Source organism: Salmo salar, chromosome 04 (genome assembly GCF_965601325.2).
Source record: "Salmo salar chromosome 04, fSalSal1, whole genome shotgun sequence".
NCBI lineage: Eukaryota > Metazoa > Chordata > Actinopteri > Salmoniformes > Salmonidae > Salmo > Salmo salar.
Window position 1 is genome coordinate 14,784,688 of NC_138294.1, and position 23,934 is coordinate 14,808,621.

A 23,934-nucleotide genomic window follows, 5' to 3' on the forward strand; every position below is an offset into this window, starting at 1 on the left:
GTTAAGATCTTTATCAACTACAGATTTGCATAAAATAACTCTGCACCGTTCAAGCTGGAGACACCAAACCAGCTTTCACATGTTCAGGCTATCCTAAATTCAAATTATTGAACTTATATCAACTACAAATATATAAATTAGCATATCAATAAAAGGTTACAGCTCTTTGTCGGAGTTTAGTGACCAAAAGTAGCTAACTAACGTCAGCTCTCTCATGTCTCATTGAGCCGACTAAACGGAGCCAATGCTATAGATACTCACGAGATCAGCTATTGATACTAACAGGAAGTTACTGTGTTAAGCAACCGGGCGCTGGTAGGGCCTGAACGTCACCGGCATGGGTAGGGCTCGGCCTAAAATGTCATGCCTTCCTGCTTTTCTTTTCATTCAAACTTCTGACCACTTTCCCAACAGAAACTTAGTGTATGACATCGTCCTCTACATCACTGCTATTCAAGCTGAAACGGTGATCACTGTTAGCCTAAATAGTTTATTTATTAGATACAACTATTCAGTAGGTCTACATAGCTATCAGTAGGTCTACATACAAACCTATTATACATAGTTCAACTACCACTAAAATACACTGCTCAAAAAAATAAAGGGAACACTTAAACAACACATCCTAGATCTGAATGAAATAAATTATCTTATTAAATACTTTTTTCTTTACATAGTTGAATGTGCTGACGACAAAATCACACAAAAAAATCAATGGAAATCCAATTTATCAACCCATGGAGGTCTGGATTTGGAGTCACACTCAAAATTAAAGTGGAAAACCACACTACAGGCTGATCCAAGTTTGATGCAATGTCCTTAAAACAAGTCAAAATGAGGCTCAGTAGTGTGTGTGGCCTCCATGTGCCTGTATGACCTCCCTACAAAGCCTGGGCATGCTCCTGATGAGGTGGCGGATGGTCTCCTGAGGGATCTCCTCCCAGACCTGGACTAAAGCATCCGCCAACTCCTGGACAGTCTGTGGTGCAACGTGGTGTTGGTGGATGGAGCGAGACATGATGTCCCAGATGTGCTCAATTGGATTCAGGTCTGGTGAACGGGCGGGCCAGTCCATAGCATCAATGCCTTCGTCTTGCAGGAACTGCTGACACACTCCAGCCACATGAGGTCTAGCATTGTCTTGCATTAGGAGGAACCCAGGGCCAACCGCACGAGCATATGGTCTCACAAGGGGTCTTAGGATCTCATCTCGGTACCTAATGGCAGTCAGGCTACCTCTGGCGAGCACATGGAGGGCTGTGCGAACCCCCCCCCCCCCCCCCCCCAAAAAGAAATGCCACCCCACACCATGACTGACTCACCGCCAAACCGGTCATGCTGGAGGATGTTGCAGGCAGCAGAACTTTCTCCACGGCGTCTCCAGACTCTGTCACGTCTGTCACGTGCTCAGTGTGAACCTGCTTTCATCTGTGAAAAGCACAGGGCGCCAGTGGCGAATTTGCCAATCTTGGTGTTCTCTGGCAATTGCCAAACGTCCTGCACGGTGTTAGGCTGTAAGCACAACCCCCCACCTGTGGACGTCGGGCCCTCATACCACCCTCATGGAGTCTGTTTCTGACCGTTTGAGCAGACACATGCACATTTGTGGCCTGCTGGAAGTCATTTTGCAGGGCTCTGGCAGTGCTCCTCCTGCTCCTCCTTGCACAAAGGCAGAGGTAGCGGTCCTGCTGCTGGGTTGTTGCCCTCCTACGGCCTCCTCCTACGGCCTCCTCCACGTCTCCTGACATGGAGACGTGGAGGACAACAGACTGGCCTGTCTCCTGGTAGCGCCTCCATGCTCTGGACACTACGCTGACAGACACAGCAAACCTTCTTGCCACAGCTCGCATTGATGTGCCATCCTGGATGAGCTGCACTACCTGAGCCACTTGTGTGGGTTGTAGACTCCGTCTCATGCTACCACTAGAGCGAAAGCACCGCCAGCATTCAACAGTGACCAAAACATCAGCCAAGAAGCATAGGAACTGAGAAGTGGTCTGTGGTCACCACCTACTGAACCACTCCTTTATTGGGGGTGTCTTGCTTATTGCCTATAATTTCCACCTGTTGTCTATTCCATTTGCACAACAGCATGTGAAATTTATTGTCAATCAGTGTTGCTTCCTAAGTGGACAGTTTGATTTCACAGAAGTGTGATTGACTTGGAGTTACATTGTGTTGTTTAAGTGTTCCCTTTATTTTTTTGAGCAGTATACTTTTTAAAGATCTGTCAACACTAGATGTATCATCATATTTCCTTCCCCAAATAATAGCCTAAATGTTTCTAATTCCTTATGAGTTTCTCCCTTCCACCACAACAGCAAGTCTTCATATTCAGAAAGCAAAAAAGTTGCAGAACCATGATTTCTTTTCTCTCGTTTTATGACAGACCACAACCAGAAACAAGCATTTTAGCAAAGCTTGAATTAATGAATGGATATGCAGCAGGGAAAACGACAGGGCATCTGACTAAAGATGCACGGCATATTGCCAACAAGACAAGTCCAAAATAATATTTGAGTTTCTGACTTTGAACAGCAGACTTGTGAGTTTCCTACAATACTCTGTACTGTTTGATCATTATATCATCATTCAACAAAAATCGAACTTGATTTACACTGAATGTTTTACAAAAGTAAATCATGCATTTATTTATCTGAAACCCGAGCATGAATGGTTGAGTTGCTTTGCTTTCCTTGGAGTGTTGTCCACATGATCCAGCCTTTTATTACCATCGTCTGACAGAAGATAGCTTTGTCTTTCTTCTTCCAGTTTTCACACTCAACTACTGTAGTTCAGACATTTTTGTGATCTAACTGCCCCACAATCCAAAGAAACAAGGTTTATATAGTAGTCTATCAACGTAATCAGACCAATTGTTTTACTACATTTTAATTGTACTATTTGCTTTAAATAGTAAAGTGAAACTTTAACTTCTTCCACTACCACAAAAAATACTTGAAAAGCTAAAGCAAGCCCCACAACATTACTTCATGTAAAGTTACCATCTAGTTAGCAGTGGTTTTGTATTTAGTGTCATTTATTTGAAAATCAAGTCTCCTAAATGTTATTTACACTGAAAAAATATATGAACGCAACAATTTATATTTTACTGAGTTACAGTTCATATAACTGCATTTATTCACAGTCAACTGAAATAAATGCTTTAGGACCTAATCTATGGGTTTCACAGCTGGGAATACAGATATACATCGGTGGGTAACATACCTTAAAAAAAAAAATTTAAAAAAATTCTGGGATCTTTTATTTCAGCTCATGAAACATGGGACCAACACTTTACATGTAGCATTTATATTTTTGTTCAGTGTAGTTGTTTACCCATTACTCAGGACTATCTGAAATCCCATTGGCTATTTATTCATTATATATTCAGATATTTAAATCCTTCAACTGTTACATTGTTCCGAGTTAGTGCATTCTCAGTGTGGTGCTTCAGTTCGTTTTGAGACTACTAACCCTTAGCCTTCTCTTTGATTTACTTATTTTTAACTGAAGGAATACATTTATTCCTTTTAAATTCAGGCTGTATGCGCATTCTGTATTTTTGTACTTAATCATTATTTTTGGAGGTCAGTATAATTTTTTTTTAAATTCACTTAATTGAAAGTCAATGAAGGCTGATAAAACAACATTTAATTCCTTTCAGTAGCGGCTACAATAGGATACAGCAGGTGGCAATGTTGGAAGTTCGAACCAACATATATCGTGTGCGTAATCAACATTTTATTTTGAAAAGCCAACCCTTATTCTAAAAAAAGATCCAGGAAGTAGCGTAACAAAACAAACGAGATGTTTGTGAAGTATACGGTATATGGTGTGAACTGTGTAGTCTCAAGACGTTCACTGAATACTCAAATGCAAATTACTTTAACGTAAGTGTTTAACATAAAGGACATGTACGATACTGTCGCCTTTCATGCTCAGCTAGCCTCCATCATTGAGGTTTTGGCGAATGCAGCCGTTGCCGAAATCTGCAAACTTGTGGATGATGGCCATGCTGCCTTACGTTTGGAAATTTCACATAGCCAGAAAGAACTGGACAACATGCGGAGGAAGCTGCTTTTGACAAAATTCCAGAATTCTCGACGGAGCGCAGAGAGATTTGGAGCCCTGCTACGCACAGTTCACAGGCGCGTGGACAGCGGTCATATTGGTCGGGGAAGAGGGAGCTTCGTTGGAAAGTCAACAGGCAGAGTTGGATATTGTAGGGTTTTTTTAACCTCATGTAAACACTTTAAAAATAATTGGTAATGTATAATATATAACGGTTATGAAGGGTTCTCTTTTCTGGTGCAGTGGGAAATCGTCTTTCCGACAGTGACAGAGGCAACTTTATGCAGGATGTCACCAACTGGAGAGACGCAGGACGCACAGGGATAGACCAGGATGGGGGCATGCAGGTCAGTAGACATGGACACGGTCAAATTGATAATTTATGTTTGCATATTTCAAGTGGTGGTGGGATTTTTATTTTGCCCACATTTTACCAGGTAAATTGACTGAATACGTTTTCATTTACAGCAAGGACCTGGGGAATAGTTACAGGGGAGAGGAGGGGGAATGAATTAACCAATTGTAAACTGGGGATTATTAGGTGGCCATGATGGTATGAGGGCCAGATTGGGAATTTAGCCAGGACAACGGGGTTAACACCCCTACTCTTATGATAAGTGCCATGGGATCTTTAATGACCACAGAGAGTCAGGACACCCGTTTAACGGCCCATCCAAAAATCTGTTGGGTGGCGGAATGTCCCTAATCATTGTTTTCTCATTTAAAATGGTGTTGGGAATATTTTTCTAATAAAATGTTTCTTATGAATACAAAACACAGACGGCAGATATGCAAGAGACACCTCTTATCAAAATGGAGAACTTTCACACCAGCAGAACAGAAGGTATTTTATTAAATCTATCCAATTTACACTTTGTTGAGTAAAGCCTTTATTGCAGTGTTTGATACACTTCTTAGTCATAAGCCATAACTAATAAATAAGGCAAAGAAGAATCGGTCTCCACTACAGGAAGCTGATGTTGTGTCCCATTTCAGAGATTGTCCAACTGGTCAGTGAGAGCAGTGAGACGGTTGTGCCAGAACCAGGTTCTTCATCATCTACTGAAACCACAGACCCTCTGGACCAGCAGGGCAACAGACACAGAGCTCCAGACACTTCACTCAATATAGAACCTGAAAACCAGACGTTCCAGCATCCAGCATCACAATACAACAGAGCGAGACAGGACCATCAGGTTGCTGAGTGTGTGACCTGGGAAACTGACCATCAACCCATATCATACAGCCTGTCTCAATGGACAGAGAACCAAGAGACTGACAACCGAACTGTGAATGCTCCTCACAATGCAGGGCCAGACTCCAATAGGCTGTCTGGACATCCAGAGAGGAGAGGGGTGTCTGGTAACTCTGGGGTCTGCATGTCTGCTTTGGGCTCTCTGGACTGGGTGTCTGATGTGGTGATGGTGGACTCAGTTCCCATTAAAGTGGAGGCAGATATGAGTTCAGAATGGAGCATAACTGGCCAAGAGGTGACATCTGGAGAGGTCTGTTCAGACAGCAGGCAGCTTGTGGACAACAGAGGAAGAGGGGGAATGGAGTCTGGACAGACAAAGTGTCCCTCTGACACTCAACATCCAGAGCAAGGGACAACTGTAGGATCAAGGTCCAAGATGCCAGATTTCAACGGACTGTCCTCCCTAAACAGCTTTTCATCCCCAAGGGTTACCCTCCACCAGGTTCCCCAAAGAAGGAAGCCAGCCCACTTCCCAAATTTCAACAGAGGCTCCACTTCTTCATCAAAAGCCATAGAAAAGCAGCCACAACAGCTAACGTCTCACTCCACCCAGAGGCAGCTCCGGTGTAGCCTCTGCGGAAAGCCCTTCCCCCAGCCGGCGCACCTGCGGAGGCACATGCGGGTCCATACGGGGGAGAAACCGTACGGCTGCAGCCACTGCACCAAGCGCTTTTCCCACAGCCACCAGCTGAAGATGCACGAAAGGGTGCACACCGGAGAGAAACCGTTTCAATGTGTCTACTGCGGGAAGTCCTTCACCCAGTCCGGCAACATGAAGAAGCATCTCCTCGTCCACACTGGTGGCAGGCCACAGGACATTGGGCTGCCCTAAGTGGAGTTTTTCTACACAATGTGACCAGACCAGGGAAAAACTGGTCTCCCCCCATAGTTTCTATTCCCTCTTGTCTAGTTCTTCTTCCACCCTAGTTGTAAGGGGAATGGCGCCACACTACTGTGGTTTTCATATGAACACTGGGTCCATGTGTTTTTAACAGTTTGGATAGATACCACATTGAACGCTACCCTCTGTGTGTAGTGGTTGTTTTCAGTTCAGCTGACCTTGATGCTTGGTCCAGAGTGGACTGATAATGTATATTATTAAAGGTGAAGATTTTAAACATCACATTTTAGTCAGTTAGCAGAAGCTCTTATCCATAGCGACTTACAAGTGCAATAAGAGTTAAGTACTTTGCTCAAGTCACATCAACAGATTTTACAGCTTGGTTGCTTCGCAATTGGAACCTGTGACTTTTCGGTTACTGGCTCAACGCTCTTAACCGCTAGGCTACCTGCCGCTAGGCTACATCCTTCTGAATTTGTTACCAATAGTATTCATATCAAACAGTAGTTAAGAGTTCAGGAAGCACTGGACAGGTGCCTAGGAGAGCGAGGTCTGTTGGTGGTCGAAAGCTCGTTGCTCGTTTCTGTTTTTACTTGGACGAACAGAGCCGGGGAGGAGGATTGTCTTAAGTCTCTTGTGTTGTCTCTTGTCGTGATGTTTTTTTTCCTATATTTATGTGTTATATATTTTTTATCCAAGCCCACGCCCCTGCACAAAGTCTTTTGCCTTTTGTTGGCAGTCATTGTGAATAAGAATTTGTTCTTAACTGACTTGCCCAGTTAAATAAAATAAATACAAAATTGTGACATTTTGGCCTTACCCAGGCCTCCTTTAATAGTAAATATTTCAGTAGATGCTACAAAGCAACATTTGGTGTCATATTCAACTTTACTGCTTGCTCTGTAATATGAGTAGTATTTTGATTGCAATAACACATTTCTTACCTTCTTTTTACACGCTTCAGCACTCGGCGGTCCTGTTCTGTGAGCTTGTGGGGCCTACCACTTCGCAGCCGTTGTTAACCACTTCGCAAAAATGCTGTTGAGCAGGGCAGATATGTGATGAACTGACTTGTTGGAAAGGTGCCACATTGAAAGTCACTGAGCTCTTCAGTAAGGGCATTCTGATGCAACTGTCCCTATGGAGATTGCATGGCGGTGTTGGCAATTGTATACAACAGGTGTGGCTGAAATAGCCAAATCCAATAATTTGAAGGTGTCCATATACCTTTGTGTATATATAGTGTATTATTTCCAGTGTTTATAGCATAAAGGCCTGGGGGGGTTGTGTAATTCAAATAAAAACAGAGGGGAAGAGGTGAACGTTAGGCGAATTTGTAAGACATGACATTGCAAGATGCAGATTACCAAAACAGAGCACGCTTCTGCCTTCTGCTTCTCTTGTTCACGCTGGCCTGCCCACTGTCTCTTCGCTAATGCTGCTAATGTGTGTTCAGTCTTTGGTCTGTTGCGTGTAGAAAATCCTAGTCAATTCATGGCACCGATTTCTATGGTCAGTCTTGCGGGCACGAGGTAGTCTACACGATTTTTTTTTGTCTCATATGAAATTATAGTAGTCTTCCGGTAGCCTGTATCGATTACGCTTTTCAGACATAATGGAATGTTGCCACTTCAAATCCCGTCGTCTACTGCATGTTTGTTTCTCTGTCTGTTAGGCTAGGTATTACACTACGGTTTTTAAAATACCGTCACGAAACTTTATCTGGTGATATGAACGGTATTTTATTTGTCTGTAAAGGAATGCCGCTTCTGAAGCAGGATAAAAATTCATCACTATTTAACCAGAACTATCAATCAAATAATTGCTGCCTGCACGCAGTCCACTCTCCTAAAAAAATCACTAACGTTTGTTAAATACCGTGATTTACCGAGACATTTTCTAAAAATAAAACGCATCTAGCTACCATACCAAAAATAAAAAAACAGATCAATCAGCGATGTTTATTGTTGTCTGGGGAAAAAATACTACATTTTACACCGGAGCATAATTATACTGGCTGAAAAGATACAGACCTGATGCGCCACTTTTTTGTTGTTGTTGTCTGAAAGGTATCAGTTGTAGCTATCTGTAGCTGCCTGTCATACATAGTTAATAGGACCATTATTCTGCATTGTAAATTAACGTGTTATTTTATCATTTTGTTCTTCTCGTTTAAACGGAAAAACGATATATAAATGGCCGTTTAAACAGTAAGCAAAATTGTCAATTTGTCACATCTCTAATTGAAAGTATACTATATTTTTATTTGGCTTCTTATTTTTACAAATATTGCCAAACATACTTTACAGGCAAATCAAAGTTGTGGCAGTTTTACTTTATGTCCCATTTTATACGGATAAATTGGCAATGTAACCAATCACAGCCCTCCTTTTACTTCTATCATTGCACATCCTGCAAATCACTAGCAGAGGGTGACCATTTTGAATCCAATTTCACATTCACTCTCTTGGAAATCCTTAAAAATGTCATCATAAAAGCAGCAGAGATCCCACTCGATCTTTGGTATGCACCGACAAATTACATAATATGGAGTCTTGCAGGAGTCCTGGGTAAGCAAAATATCACACATATTCCAACAATTCATTTTTTTATTATTTAAGATGCATGTCAAATATATGTCAACAATACTTACTCCAAAGAACCCTTCTATGGATTAAATTGAGTGAAAATCCCCCAAATAATAGTTTTGTGAGGAATTGCCCATAAATGTTTGACATGTAGCCTACCTAGTGACTGCCTATCTTCTTTTTATATATAAAACACAACTGCTTTAGGGACCAACGACAAACACTTAATCAATATAGGCGACTAAAACACTGAAAGCATTGAATTGATTCACTTGCTTGCAGCTACTTCTGGAGTCACTGGTGTGGATCTTCCGGAATGTGTGGATGGGAAGACAGGTTCCAGTAGCCTATCTCTGGTCTGCAGAACCTTACACCATCTTGACAAATAAATAAATTAGGACGTACTCCACAGGGAAGGTTCGTAACCACGATGACATACAGTGCCTTGGAAGGTATTCAGACCCCTACAGACTTTTTCTACATTTTGTTAGGTTACAGCCTTATTCTAAAATGGATTAAATATAAAAATGTCCTCCGCAATCTACACACAGTACCCCATAATAACAAAGCAAATAACAGGTTTTTACAAATGTTTGCTAATTTAATCAAAATGAAAAACAAGTATTCAGTCCCTTTGCTATGAGACTCGAAATTGAGCTCAGGTGCATCTTGTTGCCATTGATCATCCTTGAGATGTTTCTACTACTTGATTGGAGTCCACCTGTGGTAAATTCAATTGATTGGACATGATTTGGAAAGGCACACACCTGTCTATATAAAGGTCCCACAGTTGACAGTGCGTGTCAGAGCAAAAACCAAGCCATGAAGTCTAAGGAATTGTCCGTAGAGCTCAGAGACAGGATTGTGTCGAGGCACAGATCTGGGGAAGGGTACCAAAATGTTTCTGCAGCATTGAAGGTCCCCAAGAACACAGTGGCCTCCATCATTCTTAAATGGAAAAAGTTTGGAGCCACCAAGACTCTTCATAGAGCTGACCGCCAAGCCAAAATGAGCAATCTGGGGAGAAGGGCCTTGGTCAGGGAGGTGACCAAGAACCCGATGGTCACTCTAACAGAGCTCTACAGTTCCTCTGTGGAGATGGGAGAACCTTCCAGAAGGACAACCATCTCTGCAGCACTCCACCAATCAGGCCTTTATGGTAGAGTGGCCAGACGGAAGCTACTCCTCAGTAAAAGGCACATGACAGCCCACTTGGAGTTTGCCAAAAGGCACCGAAAGTCTCTCAGACCATGAGAAACAAGATTCTCTGGTCTGATGAAACCAAGATTGAACTCTTTGGCCTGAATACCTAGTGTCACATTTGTAGGAAACCTGGAACCATCCCTACAGTGAAGCATTTTGGTGGCAGCATCATGCTGTGAGGATGTTTTTCAGCAGCAGGGACTGGGAGACTAGTCAGAATCGAGGCAAAGATGAACAGAGCAAAGTACAGAGAGGTCCTTGATGAAAACCGTCTCCAGAGCGTTCAGAACCTCAGACTGAGGGCGAAGGTTCACCTTCCAATAGGATAATGACCGTAAGCACACAGCCAAGACAACGCAGGAGTGGCTTCAGGATAAATCTCTGAATGTCTTTGAGTGGCCCAGCCAGAGCCCGTTCTTGAACCCGATCGAACATCTCTGAAGAGACCTGAAAATAGCTGAGCAGCCACGCTCCCCATCCAACCTGACAGAGCTTGAGAGGATCTGCAGAGAAGAATGGGAGAAACTCCCCAAATACAGGTATGCCAAGCTTCTAGCGTCATACCCAAGAAGACTCGAGGCTGTAATCGCTGGTAAAGGTGCTTCAACAAAGTACTGAGTAAAGGGTCTGAATACTTATTTCAATTTTTTTTATAAATTAGAAACTTTTCTAAAAACCTGTTTTGGTTTTGTCATTATGGGGTGTTGTGTGTAGATTGAGGGGGGGGGGGAAACGAATAATCAATATTTGAATAAGGCTGTAACCTAACAAAAGTGGAAAAAGTCAAGGTGTCTGAATACTTTCAGTCTAAAAAAAAAGCCTATGGGATTCAGGCAATTGTTTTTCTTTCGTTTATTCAATGTCATGCAGTGCTCTGAGGAGAATTTCATGAACCATATGTTTCCCCCAAAATCTTAAATTCTTACAAACATCATTGTATGTCAAAACTGCACGCAGACACCTCAGTGTCTGTGTCCCATAGACCTAAGATTCTTTACTTGTGCATTCATATTCCATGTATTCCATTCTGGTTTGTCTGACAATCTGTTCTCTTCTGTGTTTCTTTTCCAGAGATCTGATCCTGAACCCCAGTAGTTACTGAAAGGAGAAGCCAGTACATTGTGGTTACAGGTTACTGTGAATGACGACATGAACCATTATATGCTCGCTGCGCTACTTACACCCATATTACCAATGTTATTATTACAAATGTTTATTTTTATTTACAATGTTGTAATTTATTGTAAAAACAAAAGGCAATGTTGTTTAGCTATTACTCAGGACAATAAGAGATCCCATTGTATATCCAGATATTTAAATCTTTCTACTGTTACATTGTTCAGAGTTAGAGTGCATTCTCACTGTGGTGCTTCAGTTAGTTTGGAGACTACTAACCCATAGCCTACTCTTCAATTGACTTACTTCAAATTGAAGGAATGTATTTATTTCCTTTAAATTCAGGTTGTATGCTAATTCTGTATTTTTCTACTTGAACCAAATAGTAAAATAATCATATTTGGAGGACACAGTGTTTGTTTTAATTCACTTAATTGAAAGTCAAAAGGCAGATTTTTGTTTGTAACATTTGATTCCTTTCAGTCGCTACAATATGATACAGCAACAGGTAGCAATGTTGGAACTAACATAAGTTGTGTGTTTAACCAATCTTTATTTTGAAATCCGACCTTTATTATGAAAAAAGATCCAAAGTAGAAGCCATTTTTTTTGTTTCCAGAACAAAAATAAACAAAAAAGAGAACCTGTGAGAAGCTAGCCACAATAAGGATTAGCCACAATAGTGGAATTTACAGGTTGTCTTCAAAATAAAAGTTCCCAATTGACGGATTCAAACGGATACAAGTGGAATCATGCCTTGGGTGCGTATGTAAATTCACTCTGGCTATCTACTCCGTTTTCAGAGCACTCTCGTTCGAGTATGCCAGAGCACAGAATAACTGAGTTTACTAACACGCAACACTAGTTGAATATGACGGGTGTCAGTAAAGGTTGACATAAAACGTTATTCAATTGTTGCTAGCAGCACTGTTAGTCACTAATGCTCTAGATAACAACATGAAAACAGCCTACCTAGCCCTGCTCGGGTTAGTAAAATGGTCAGAGTGAGGTGGTTTCTCATTTGTGTATGGAAGTAGCTAGCAAACTAGCCATCTTTAGCCAGTTTGCTTCGGCGCTTGACTGCAGTTGTGAGGTCAGAATGCTCGGATCAACCCTACTCCTCGGCCAGAAAGAAACACTCTGAATTTTCAAACGAACGATCTGACAACACTGAATTTGCAAACGGCTCAGAGTGCACTTTGACACACTGGAGGTAATTTACGAATGCACCCCTTATTTTGACTAGATAATGCTAAACAAGTTATTATTGAGTCACAAATCTCTTTTACAAGAGAGACCTGTATACATTATAAAACTAATTAAGCACCCAAAATAAACATATTTAATAATAGGTTGGAATGTTATATAAATTCAACAAAAGACAATTTAGTTATTTTGATACAAAAAAAGTGACAGTTAATCCCATTGTGGATGTATTAGATTAGAATTGCATTGGGGGCATAATTATATGCACTGTACAACCTTACCTATGCATCTTGGGTCCATGAAATGGGTTATCAGCCTACTCAGTGACACCAACAGATTACAATTCTGAAGAGTTTACACATAATTTAGCGTTGTAGCGCATATTGTGGGACTGTGAAATGAGCCACATTAAGCTCTAAGTAGGCTTATACCCCATTGCAATATGAACAGTACCTGTCAAAACTTTGGACACACCTACTCATTCAAGGGTTCTTTATTTTTTACTATTCTCTGCGTTGTAGAATAATAGTGAAGACGTACTATGAAATAACACATATGGAGTCATGTAGTAACCCAAAAAAGTTAAACAAATCAGAAATATATTTTAGATTCTTCAAAGTAGCCATCCTTTGCCTTGACAGCTTTGCACACGCTTTGCATTCTCAACCACCTTCACGAGGTAGTCACCTGGAATGCTTTTCAATTAACAGGTTTGCCTTGTTAAAAGTCAATTTGTGGAATTTCTTTCCTTAATGCCCTTGATCCAATCAGTGGTGTTGTGACAAGGTAGGGGTGGTATACAGAAGATAGCCCTATTTGGTAAAGACCAAGTCCATATTATGGCAAGAACAGCTCAAATAAGAAAGGGAGATGATAGTCCATCGTTAATTTAAGACATGAAGGTCAGTCAATCCGGAAAATTTCAAGAACTTTGAAAGTTTCTTCAAGTGTAGTCATAAAACCATCAAGCTCTATGATGAAACTGGCTCTCATGAAGACCGCAACAGGAAAGGAAGACCCAGAGTTACCTCTGCTGCACAGGATAAGTTCATTAGAGTTAACTGCACCTCAGATTGCAGCCCAAATAAATGCTTCAGAGTTCAAGTAACTGACACATCTCAACATCAACTGTTCAGAGGAGACTGTGTGAATCAGGCCTTCATGGTTGAATTGCTGCAAAGAAACCACTACTAAAGGACACCAATGAGAAGAAGAGACTTGCTTGGGCTAAGAAACACAAGCATTGGACATTAGACCGGTGGAAATCTGTCCTTTGCTCTGATGAATCCAAATGTGAGATTGTTTGTTTTGGTGAACGGATGATCTCCGCATGTGTGGTTCCCACCGTGGGTCTAGTGACAGTCAGTGATTTTATTTAGAATTCAAGGCACACTTAACCAGCATGGCTACCACAGCATTCTGCAGCGATACGCCATCCATCTGGTTTGTGTTTAGTGGGACTATCCTTTTTTTTCTTTTAACAGGACAATGACCCAAAACACACCCAACCACAACCCAAATGAGATGGTTGGGGATGAGTTGGACTGCAGAGTGAAGGAAAAGCAGCCAACAAGTGCTCAGCATATGTGGGAACTCCTTCAAGACTGTTGGAAAAAACATTTCTTATGAAGCTGGTTGAGAGAATGCCAAGAGTGTGCAAAGCTGTCAAGGCAAAGGGTGGCTACTTTGAAGAATCTCAAATATAAAATATATTTAGATTTGTTTAACACTTTTTGGGTTATTACATGATTCCATATGTGTTATTTCATATTTTTATTGTCTAAACTATTATTCTAACATGTAGAAAATAGTAAAAATAAAGAAAAACCCTTGAATGGGTAGGTGTGTCCAAACTGTTGAGTACGCCCCTAATGCAATTCTAAAGTCTAATACATCCACAGTGCGATTTAAACAGATTGTAACTTTTTTGTATCAAATTAACTAGCATTATCATTATCTAGCATTATCTAGTCCAAATATGTCATGATTACAATATTTGTATCCATTTGAATCACTTCCAATGGCGGACATTTATTTTGAAGGCGAACAGCAAATTCCACTGTTGTGGATAATCCTTATTGTGTCTAGCTCCACAGATAAAAATATATTTATGTTTGAAGCATACGGTGCGGACTTTGAGGACGTTGACTGAACACTGCAATGCAAATTACTATAACATAAGTGTTTAAGTTTGACATAGTGCCAAGAACATGATCGATACCGTCGCCTTTCATGCTCAGCTAGCCTCCATCATTGAGGTTTTGGCGAATGCAGCCGTTGCCGAAATCTGCAAACTTGTAGATGACGGCCATGCTGCCTTACGTTTGGAAATTTCACATAGTCAGAAAGAAATTGATAACCTGCGGAGGAAGCTGCTTTTGACAAAATACCAGAATTCTCAACGGGGCGCAGAGAAATTCGGAGCCCTGCGACGCACAGTTCACAGGCGCGACACCAATCGTGTTGCCCGGGAAAGAGAGAGCTTAGTAGGAAAGTCATCAGGCAGACTTAGATATTGTAGTTTTTTAAAACCATATTTCAACACGATAAAAATAATGAGTCATGTAGAATATATTGGATATTGTAGTTTTTTTAACCATATTTCAACACGTTCAAAATAATGGGTCATGTAGAATATGTAACGTTTATAAGGGTTTGTGTTTTCTGGTGCAGTGGAGAATTGTTTTGCCGACAGTGAAAGGGGCAACTTAACGCAGGATGTCACCAACTGGAGAGATTCAGGACGCACAGCAACAGACCAGGATAGAAGCATGCAGGTCAGTTGTCATAGACACGGTCAAATATATGATTTGTTTTCTCATATTTCAAATGGTTTTGGGGATATGTTTCTAATAAAATGTTCCTGATAAATACAAAACAGATGGCAGATATGCAAGAGGCACCTCTTATCAAAATGGAGAACCATGACACCAGCAGAACAGAAGGTATTTTTGTGCAACTTATCAAATATATGCAGTTTACACTTTATGTTAAGTAAAGACTTAAATGTGTTTTGCAGTATTTTATTACCTTCTTAGTCATTACCCATAGCTATTAAATAAGGCAAAGAAGAATCAGTCTCCACTAAAGGACACTGATGTTCTTTACTTTGTCCCATTTCAGAGATTGTCCAAATGGTCAGTGAGAGCAGTGAGAAGATCATTATGGCAGAACCAGGTCCTTCGTCATCTACTGAAACCACAGACCTTCTGGACCAGCAGGGCAACAGACACAGAGCTCCAGACACCTCACTCAATATAGAACCTGAAAACCAGACGTTCCAGCATCCAGCATCACAATACAACAGAGCGAGACAGGACCATCAGGTTGCTGAGGGTGTTACCTGGGAAACTGACCATCAACCCATAGCATACAGCCTGTCTCAATGGACAGAGAACCAGGAGACTGACAACCCAACTGTGAATGCTCCTCACAATGCAGGGCCAGACTCCAAGAGGCTGTCTGAACATCCAGAGAGGAGAGGGTTGTCTGGTAACTCTGGGGTCTGCATGTCTGCTTTGGGCTCTCTGGACTGGGTGTCTGATGTGGTGCTGGTAGACTCAGTTCCCATTAAAGTGGAGGCAGATATGAGTTCAGAATGGAGCATAACTGGCCAAGAGGTGACATCTGGAGAGGTCTGTTCAGACAGCAGGCAGCTTGTGGACAACAGAGGAAGAGGGGGAATGGAGTCTGGACAGACAAAGTGTCCCACTGACACTCAACATCCAGAGCAAGAGACAACTGTAGGATTAAGGTCCAAGATTCCAGATTTCAACAGACTGTCCTCCCTAAACAGCTTTTCATCCCCAAGTGTTACTTTCCTCCAGGTTGCCCAAAGAGGGACACCAGCCCCCTTACTGAATTTCAACAGAGGCTCCACTTCTTCATCGAAAGGCATAGAAAAGCAGCCACAACAGCAAACATCTCACTCGCCCAAGAGTCAGCACCGGTGTAGCCTCTGTGGAAAGCCCTTCCCCCAGCCGGCGCACCTGCGGAGGCACATGCGGGTCCATACGGGGGAGAAACCATATGACTGCAGCCACTGCACCAAGCGCTTCTCCCACAGCCACCAGCTGAAGATGCATGAGAGGGTGCACACCGGAGAGAAACCGTTTCAATGTGTCTACTGCGGGAAGTGCTTCACCCAGTCTGGCCACATGAAGAAGCATCTCCTTGTTCACACTGGTGGCAGGCCACAGGACGTTGTACTGCCCTGAGTGTTCCAGGGTAATGTTCCGACTAGATACAGATCTAGGATCAGCTTCCTCTCCCCCAATTCTAACCTTTACCATTTGTGGGAAAAAATGCTAAACTGACCCAACATCAGCGTCTAGGTGCAACTTCACACTACTCCACCCGGCGTAATGATAGGCAGTGCCAGGAGTTTTTCCTCACCACGTGACAAGACCAAGGAAAAACTCCTGGCCCTTGTTGTAAGGGGAATGGCTCCACACTACTGAGTTTTCATATGAACACTGGGTCCATGTTTTTTTAACAGTTTGGATGTTTTCCACATTGAATACTACCCTCTGTTTGTAGTGGTAGTGTTTTCAGTTCAGCTGGCTTGATGCTTGATCCAGAGTGGATTGATAATGTCTGAGTTATTACAGGTGAAGATTTTAAACATCCTCATGAATTTGTATTGGTGCAGGGGTGAACCAAAGAACAGCAATTAAGAATTCAGGAAGCTCTGGACAGGTGTCTGGAAGAGCAAAGCCTGTTGGTGGTTGAGAGCTTGTTGCTCGGCTCATCTCTTACCTAAACGCAGGAAAGAGGAGGAAGGTTCAGGGAAGAGCGCAACGGTGACCTCTTTTCTGGACATCGACATGGCAGAAGACCAAAGCGACAGTTTCACGGACACCAACACAGTCCTCGCACTGTAAATGGTAGAGGTCGACCGATTATGATTTTTCAACGCCGATACCGATTATTGGAGGACCAAAAACCCTGATACCGATTAATCGGCCAATTTTTTTATTTCTTTATTTGTAATAATGACCATTACAACAATACTGAATGAACACTTATTTTAACTTAATATAATACATCAAAATCAATTTAGCCTCAAATAAATAATGAAACATGTTCAATTTGGTTGAAATAATGCAAAAACAAAGTGTTGGAGAAGAAAATAAAAGTGCAATATGTGCCATGTAAAAAAGCTAACGTTTAAGTTCCTTGCTCAGAACATGAGAACATATGAAAGCTGGTGGTTCCTTTTAACATGAGTCTTCAATATTCCCCGGTAAGATGTTTTAGGTTGTAGTTATTATAGGAATTATAGGACTATTTCTCTCTATACGATTTGTATTTCATATACCTTTGACTATTAGATGTTCTTATAGGCACTTTAGTATTGCCAGTGTAACAGTATAGCTTCCGTCCCTCTCCTTGCTCCTACCTGGGCTCGAAACAGGAACACATCGACAACAGCCACCCTCGAAGCAGCGTTACCCATGCAGAGCAAGGGGAGCAACTACTCCAAGTCTCAGAGCGAGTGACGTTTGAAACGCTATTAGCACGCACCCGGCTAACTAGCTAGCCATTTCACATCGGTTACACCAGCCTCATCTCAGGAGTTGATAGGCTTGAAGTCATAAACAGCGCAATGCATTGCGAAGGGCTGCTGGCAAAACGCACGAAAGTGCTATTTTGAATGAATGCTTACGAGCCTGCTGGTGCCTACCACCGCTCAGTCAGACTGCTCTATCAAATCATAGACTTAATTATAACATAATAACACACAGAAACACGAGCCTTAGGTCATTAATATGGTCGAATCCGGAAACTATCATCTCGAAAACAAAACGTTATTCCTGTTACATTGCACAACCTTCAGTGTTATGTCATTATTATGTAAAATTCTGGCAAATTAGTTCGCAACGAGCCAGGCGGCCCAAAGTGTTGCATATACCCTGACTGCGTGCAATGAACGCAAAATGACACAATTTCACCTGGTTAATATTGCCTGCTAACCTGGATTTATTTTAGCTAAATATGCAGGTTTAAAAATATATACTTCTGTGTATTGATTTTAAGAAAGGCATTGATGTTTATGGTTAGGTACAGTCGTGCAACGATTGTGCTTTTTTCGCAAATACGCTTTTGATAAATCATCCCCTTTTGGTGAAGTCGGCTGTCTTTGTTAGGAAGAAATAGTCTTCACAGTTCGCAACGAGCCAGGCGGCCCAAACTGCTGCATCTACCCTGACTCTGTTTGCAAGAGAAGTGACACATTTTCCCTAGTTAATATTGCCTGCTAACATGAATTTCTTTTAACTAAATATGCAGGTTTCAAAATATATACTTGTGTATTGATTTTAAGAAAGGCATTGATGTTTATGGTTGGAGCAACGTGTACCTAAGCGATTATATGCAACGCAGGACAGGCTAGATAAACTAGTAATATCATCAACCACCATTAACTAGTGATTATGATTGATTGATTGTTTTTTATAAGATAAGTTTAATGCTAGCTAGCAACTTACCTTGGCTTCTTACTGCATTCGCGTAACCTCGTGGAGTGCAATGTAAAGCAGGTGGTTAGACCATTGGACTAGTTAACCATAAGGTTGCAAGATTGAATCCCTGAGCTGACAAGGTAAAAAATCTGTCATTCTGCCCCTGAACAAGGCAGTTAACCCACCGTTCCTAGGCCGTCATTGAAAATAAGAATGTGTTCTTAACTGACTTGCCTAGTTAAATAGAGGTCTAAAAAACAAAATACAAAAAAATAAATAGAATTTTGAAATAATTTTGACCTTCCCACATTATAGTTGGAAGAGGAACTCTAACATGGCCTACTGGCTAGAACAGTAACGGTAACACATTTTCACTAAGAGCTGCTGTTTAGCTGGTTAAACAAAGGTTAGCCATGTGTTGGCAAAAATGAAGTCAAGAAAGCTTACTGGGAGACGACTGACTGGTGGACGACTGACTGGGAGACGACTGACTGGGAGACTATTGACTGGGAGACTATTGACTGGGGGACTATTGACTGGGGGACTATTGACTGGGGGACTATTGACTGGGGGACTATTGACTGGGAGATGACTGGTGGACGACTGACTGGGGTGCTATTGACTGGGGGGCTATTGACTGGGGGGCTATTGACTGTGAGTAATTTGCTCAATATTAGGTAGAAATAAAGTTGACATCATTCTCTTTTCTACTGTAGGTATATATTCTGTTGTTGCTAGCGATATTTATAAAAACATTTAAAATATATATTTTTAAATACCCCTAGGGGGTGTGGACCCCCAGTTGAATACCTCTGCTCTAGAAACCAAGCTACTCACTCACCTCTTCTTTATTCCCAGAATCCCCAGAGGTACTATGGTCTGGGGAAACCTCATCTCCTGGAGGTAAGTAACAGTACCTGTAGGTTTATCTCACCTAGAACAGGCAGAGCATCACCTTCCTACTTTCATATCAGATTTGAAACCGTTCACACATTGTTTTTGATTCTCCATACAGATTAACATTCATATAATAGACTAATACAGTTGGGGCCAAATGTATTGTGTATATAGACTGAGTGTACACAACATTAAGAACACCTGGCGTTAAGACACCTTGCTATTAGAACAGACTCAATTGGTCGGGGCATGGACTCAACAAGGTGTGAAAAGCGTTCAACAGGGATGGTGGCCCATGTTGACTCCAATGCTTCCCACAGTTGTGTCAAGTTGGCTGAATGTCCTTTGGGTGGTGGACCATTCTTGATACACAGAGGAAACTGTTGAGCGTGAAAAACCCAGCAGCATTGCAGTTCTTGACACAAACCGGTGCGCCTGGCACCTACTACCATACCCTGTTCAAAGGCACTTAAATATTTTGTCTTGCCCATTCACCCTCTGAATGGTACACATACACAATCCATGTCTCAATTGTTTCAAGGCATAAAAATCATTCTTTAATCCTGATTGAAGTGGATTTATTAAGTGACATTAATAAGGGATCATAGCTTTCATCTGGATTCACCTGGTCAGTCTATGTCATGGAAAGAGCAGGTGTTCATAATGTAATGTGTTGTACACGCAGTGTGGGTGTGTGTATCTGTGTGTGAACATGTATTCTAAGGTGTGGAGAATCAGAGCAGGTGGTCGGTCTAGTTCAAGGGTTCAGCAGTCTGATGGCTTGTAGACAGAAATTGTCTCTTGAGCTTGTTGGTATTAGACCTCGTGCTCCGATACCATCTGCCCAACGGTAAGGAAGTGAACAGCTTGTGATTGGGGTGTGTGGTTCTTGATGATGCTGCGGGCCTTCCTCGAGCACCGTTTCCAATAGATGTCTTTGATGGGTGGCAGTTCGGTCCCAGTGATGTACTGGGCTGTCTTCACCACTCGCTGGAGGGCCTTGCGGTCATGGACGGAGACATTCCCGTACCAGGCAATGATGCAACCGGTCAGAACGCTTTCGATTGTGCAGCGGTAGTATTTGTAGTGGCATGACGGATTTCTTCAGCCTCCTTGACAATAGTGGTGGTGGTGTTGGTCCATGACAGGTTCTCGCTGATGTGGACTCAGAGGAACTTAAAACTGTTGACTCTCTTCTACAGTCCCATTGATGTGGATTGGGGCATGTTCCCTCCTCTGCTTCCTGAAGTCAACAGTCAACTTTTTTTGCTGACGTTGAGGGAGAGGTTGTTGTGATAACATAACAATGCCAGTTCACTTACCTCCTTCCTATAGGCTGACTCGTCGTTGTTGGTTATCAGGTCTACAACCGTGGTGTCGTCAGCAAACTTGATGAGGGAGTTGGTGTCGTGCAAATCCACGCAGTCATGGGTGAACAGGGAGTACAGCAGAGGGCTGAGGACACACCCATGGGGGGCCCCTGTGTTAAGAGTCAGTGTGGAGGAGGTGTTGTTGCCAATCTTCACACCTTGTGGCCTGCCTGTCAGGAAGTCCAGGATCCAGTTGCAGAGGGTGGTGTCCAGATCCAGGGCTCTGAGCTTAGTGTCAAGCTTAGAGAAAATAATAGCGTTTAATGCTAAACTGTTGTCAATAAACAGCATTCTCACATAGGTGTTCCTCTTGTCCAGATGTGTTAGGGCTGTGTGAATAGCGATGGAAATGGCATCTTCTGCAGATCTGTTGGAGCGGTAGGCAAATTGGAGTGGGTGCTGTGTGGCTGTGATTCAGCTCATACAGAGACTAGAACTCAGGACCTCTGCCTCGACAACACACTTGACCGCCCTCCTGAAGGGTTACAGCTCACGCTCTATTGTTAAAGGCCTTCTATTGCGCAAGGACGACGCTTCGGGCTGCTGAATAAGTTTCACAGATCCTCATCTGCTACATTCACCAACTAAACTCGCTCCACAGCGCCCCCAGTGGTTGAACCAGCACAACTGTAGAGTCCAGTGGCACCGTTGTAAAGGACGTCACGCTGCTTGCTTAGCGAGTACCGCTTCCCCCGATTCAGCTCATATGGAGACTCAACCTCAGGACTTCTGCCTCAAACACACGTGACCGCCCTCCTAAAGCATTCCAACCCACCGTGCTATTAAAAAAGGCCTTTAATTGCGCAAGGGTTGTTAGTTTCACGTGTATGTTTGTGTTAGACGTGTTCGTTTTTGTTAGACGTTAGTTTCAATTCTCCAGCAAGGGTAGTCATTATAAGGTCAATGTGACAATGGGTTAAAACTGTGTTAGCCTGTTGAGCTAAAGCCTAGGCTTTGGTCCTGTGACTTGGATGAGTCTTAAATGAGGGTGAAGTCTAACAGGTGGTTTGGTGACCTCGCTTTTGTGATAAGTGACTTGTCCCATCGCTGTAACCCTACGGACTCAGGAGAGGCAAAGTTCGAGAGTCTCCCCCGAAACACAACCCTGCGAAGCCGCACTGCTTCTTGACACACTGCTCGCATAACCCAGAAGCCAGACGCACTAATGTGTCAAACTTAAGTTTACAAAAATACAATTTCTTCTGCAATGCTGAATATACAAAAACAATGTGTGGTGAGAAAAAAATTGAAATATTTAAGGAAAGTGCTAGGGTGCCAATATAAACAACTGTATATCTTCTAGAGTTTGCCATGTAGTCTACCTAGCTAGTGAATTTCCTATCCTTTACTATATAACACTACTGCTTTAGGAACCTAATGTTCAACAACTAACACTTCATCAATATAAGCAGCTAAAACACTGAAAGCATTGAATTGATTCACTTTCTTGCAGCTTCCTCTTGAGTCGCTCGTGTGGATCTTCTGGGATATGCTGCGTGTGGACAGGAAGAGAGGCTACTGGAACCTGTCTCTGGTCTGCAGAACTTTTCACACCATCTTGAGAAATTAAATCATCAGGAAGTACTCCATAGGGAAGGTTAGTATCGACAACGACACAAGTCTACAAGCTTATGGGACACATCAAATGTATTTATATAGCCCTTCTTACATCAGCTGATATCTCAAAGTGCTGTACAGAAACCCAGCCTAAAACCCCAAACAGCAAGCAGTGCAATTGTTTAGGAGAGTAACCCATTGATTCAATGTCATGCAGCGCTCTGAGAATAATTTCAGAATTTATACCATACCTTTCTCCAAAAATCTTATCAGATAAAGCAACATCTCAAATCTCATTCCATGATTGATTGTTACATTGTTGCAAACATAATTGTAAGTCAACACTGTGTGCAAACCAATTATTTATTTACTAGATGACTGAAATGGGGCGCTGTCTTGAAACCGTACCTCCATCTTGCCACTCCCCCACCGTTGTAAAAAATATTTTGGAAGCTTTAGACATGCATTTATTAATGTCTACATTTGTTTTAGCCACATGTATTATATTACAGACACCTGAATGCATACTTTGAGCTAAACATAAATGAAATTATATTATATGAGTTAAATATAAAAATGAAAAAAAATACATTTTCTTTAAAGTATAATTTTTGGAGATTGCTAATGTTACGGTCCCCACGGCAACAACAAAAATACTTAAATACATGTAATTTTGTCCTTGAAACATTTAATTGAAATACTGTATAATTCTATTAATTCCTATGGAGGACTGCTCCTATTGGGGAGTGCCAATATGGCCGACCGGTGGCTTCAAAGCCTCTCAATGGCCAATACATAGCATGAGCAATCCAGGCTTTATATAAATCATTGGCGCAAACACCAACAAAAAGAAGTGAGTGTCTCAGACTTTATATTCTTTACTTGTTAATTCGTATTCCATGTATTCCATTCTGGTTTGTCTGACAATCTGTTCTGTTCTGTGTTTCTTTTCCATAGATCTGATCCTGAACCCCAGTCGTTACTGAAAGGAGAAGCCAGTACATTGTGGTTACAGGTTACTGTGAAGGACAATATAAACCATTATATACTTGCTGCATGCTTGTTACTCTGCGTAGAACACTAAGTTGTATAGCTATTGCCCAGGACTATCTGAAATTCCTTTGGCTATTTAGCCATTCTATATCCAGATATTTCAATCCTTCTACTGTTACATTGTTCAGAGTTAGAGTGCATTCTCAGTGTGGTGCATCAGTTAGTTTTGAGACTACTAACCTTTAGCCTACACTTCTATTTACTTTTAAGTGAAGCAATTTTATACTTTTTAAAATCAAGTTGTATGTTGAGTCTGTATTGTTGTACTTGAACTAAATAGTAAATATTTATTTTCTGAGAAAAAGTGTGTTTG

General features: G+C 41.9%; 2 protein-coding genes across 3 annotated transcripts; both read left to right on the forward strand.

Moving 5' to 3' along the window:
- Positions 1-3,044: 3,044 nt before the first annotated feature.
- LOC106602177 (uncharacterized) lies at positions 3,045-11,485 on the forward strand. Its single transcript, XM_014194659.3, has 5 exons — positions 3,045-4,225; positions 4,318-4,421; positions 4,855-4,918; positions 5,071-9,175; positions 11,033-11,485. Exons 1-4 carry the CDS (start codon positions 3,916-3,918, stop codon positions 6,159-6,161), a joined length of 1,569 nt encoding a protein of 522 aa, XP_014050134.1. The 5' UTR covers positions 3,045-3,915; the 3' UTR covers positions 6,162-9,175; positions 11,033-11,485.
- Positions 11,486-14,377: 2,892 nt separating this feature from the next.
- On the forward strand, positions 14,378-22,811 carry LOC106602255 (uncharacterized). Of its 2 annotated transcripts, XR_006769538.2 has the most exons (5): positions 14,378-15,060; positions 15,165-15,228; positions 15,407-16,510; positions 19,603-19,647; positions 22,465-22,811. XR_006769538.2 is itself a non-coding variant. In XM_014194777.3 (3 exons), the coding sequence occupies exons 1-3, from the start codon at positions 15,055-15,057 to the stop codon at positions 16,498-16,500; spliced, it is 1,164 nt and encodes a 387-aa protein (XP_014050252.2). In that variant the 5' UTR covers positions 14,378-15,054; the 3' UTR covers positions 16,501-17,444. The 2 variants fall into 2 exon arrangements, 1 of the variants encoding a protein (XP_014050252.2); XM_014194777.3 differs by lacking the exons at positions 19,603-19,647; positions 22,465-22,811 and having other exon boundaries at positions 15,407-17,444.
- Positions 22,812-23,934: the final 1,123 nt, after the last annotated feature.

Bases quoted from the DNA above. Each gene is read 5' to 3' on its own strand.
- LOC106602177 (XM_014194659.3), top strand. From the start codon at position 3,916: ATGTACGATACTGTCGCCTTTCATGCTCAGCTAGCCTCCATCATTGAG. The intron at 4,226-4,317 runs GTAGGGTTTTTT...TTTCTGGTGCAG, and splicing joins AACAGGCAGAGTTGGATATT to TGGGAAATCGTCTTTCCGAC. The intron at 4,422-4,854 runs GTCAGTAGACAT...TACAAAACACAG, and splicing joins ACCAGGATGGGGGCATGCAG to ACGGCAGATATGCAAGAGAC.
- LOC106602255 (XM_014194777.3), top strand. The intron at 15,229-15,406 runs GTATTTTTGTGC...GTCCCATTTCAG, and splicing joins TGACACCAGCAGAACAGAAG to AGATTGTCCAAATGGTCAGT.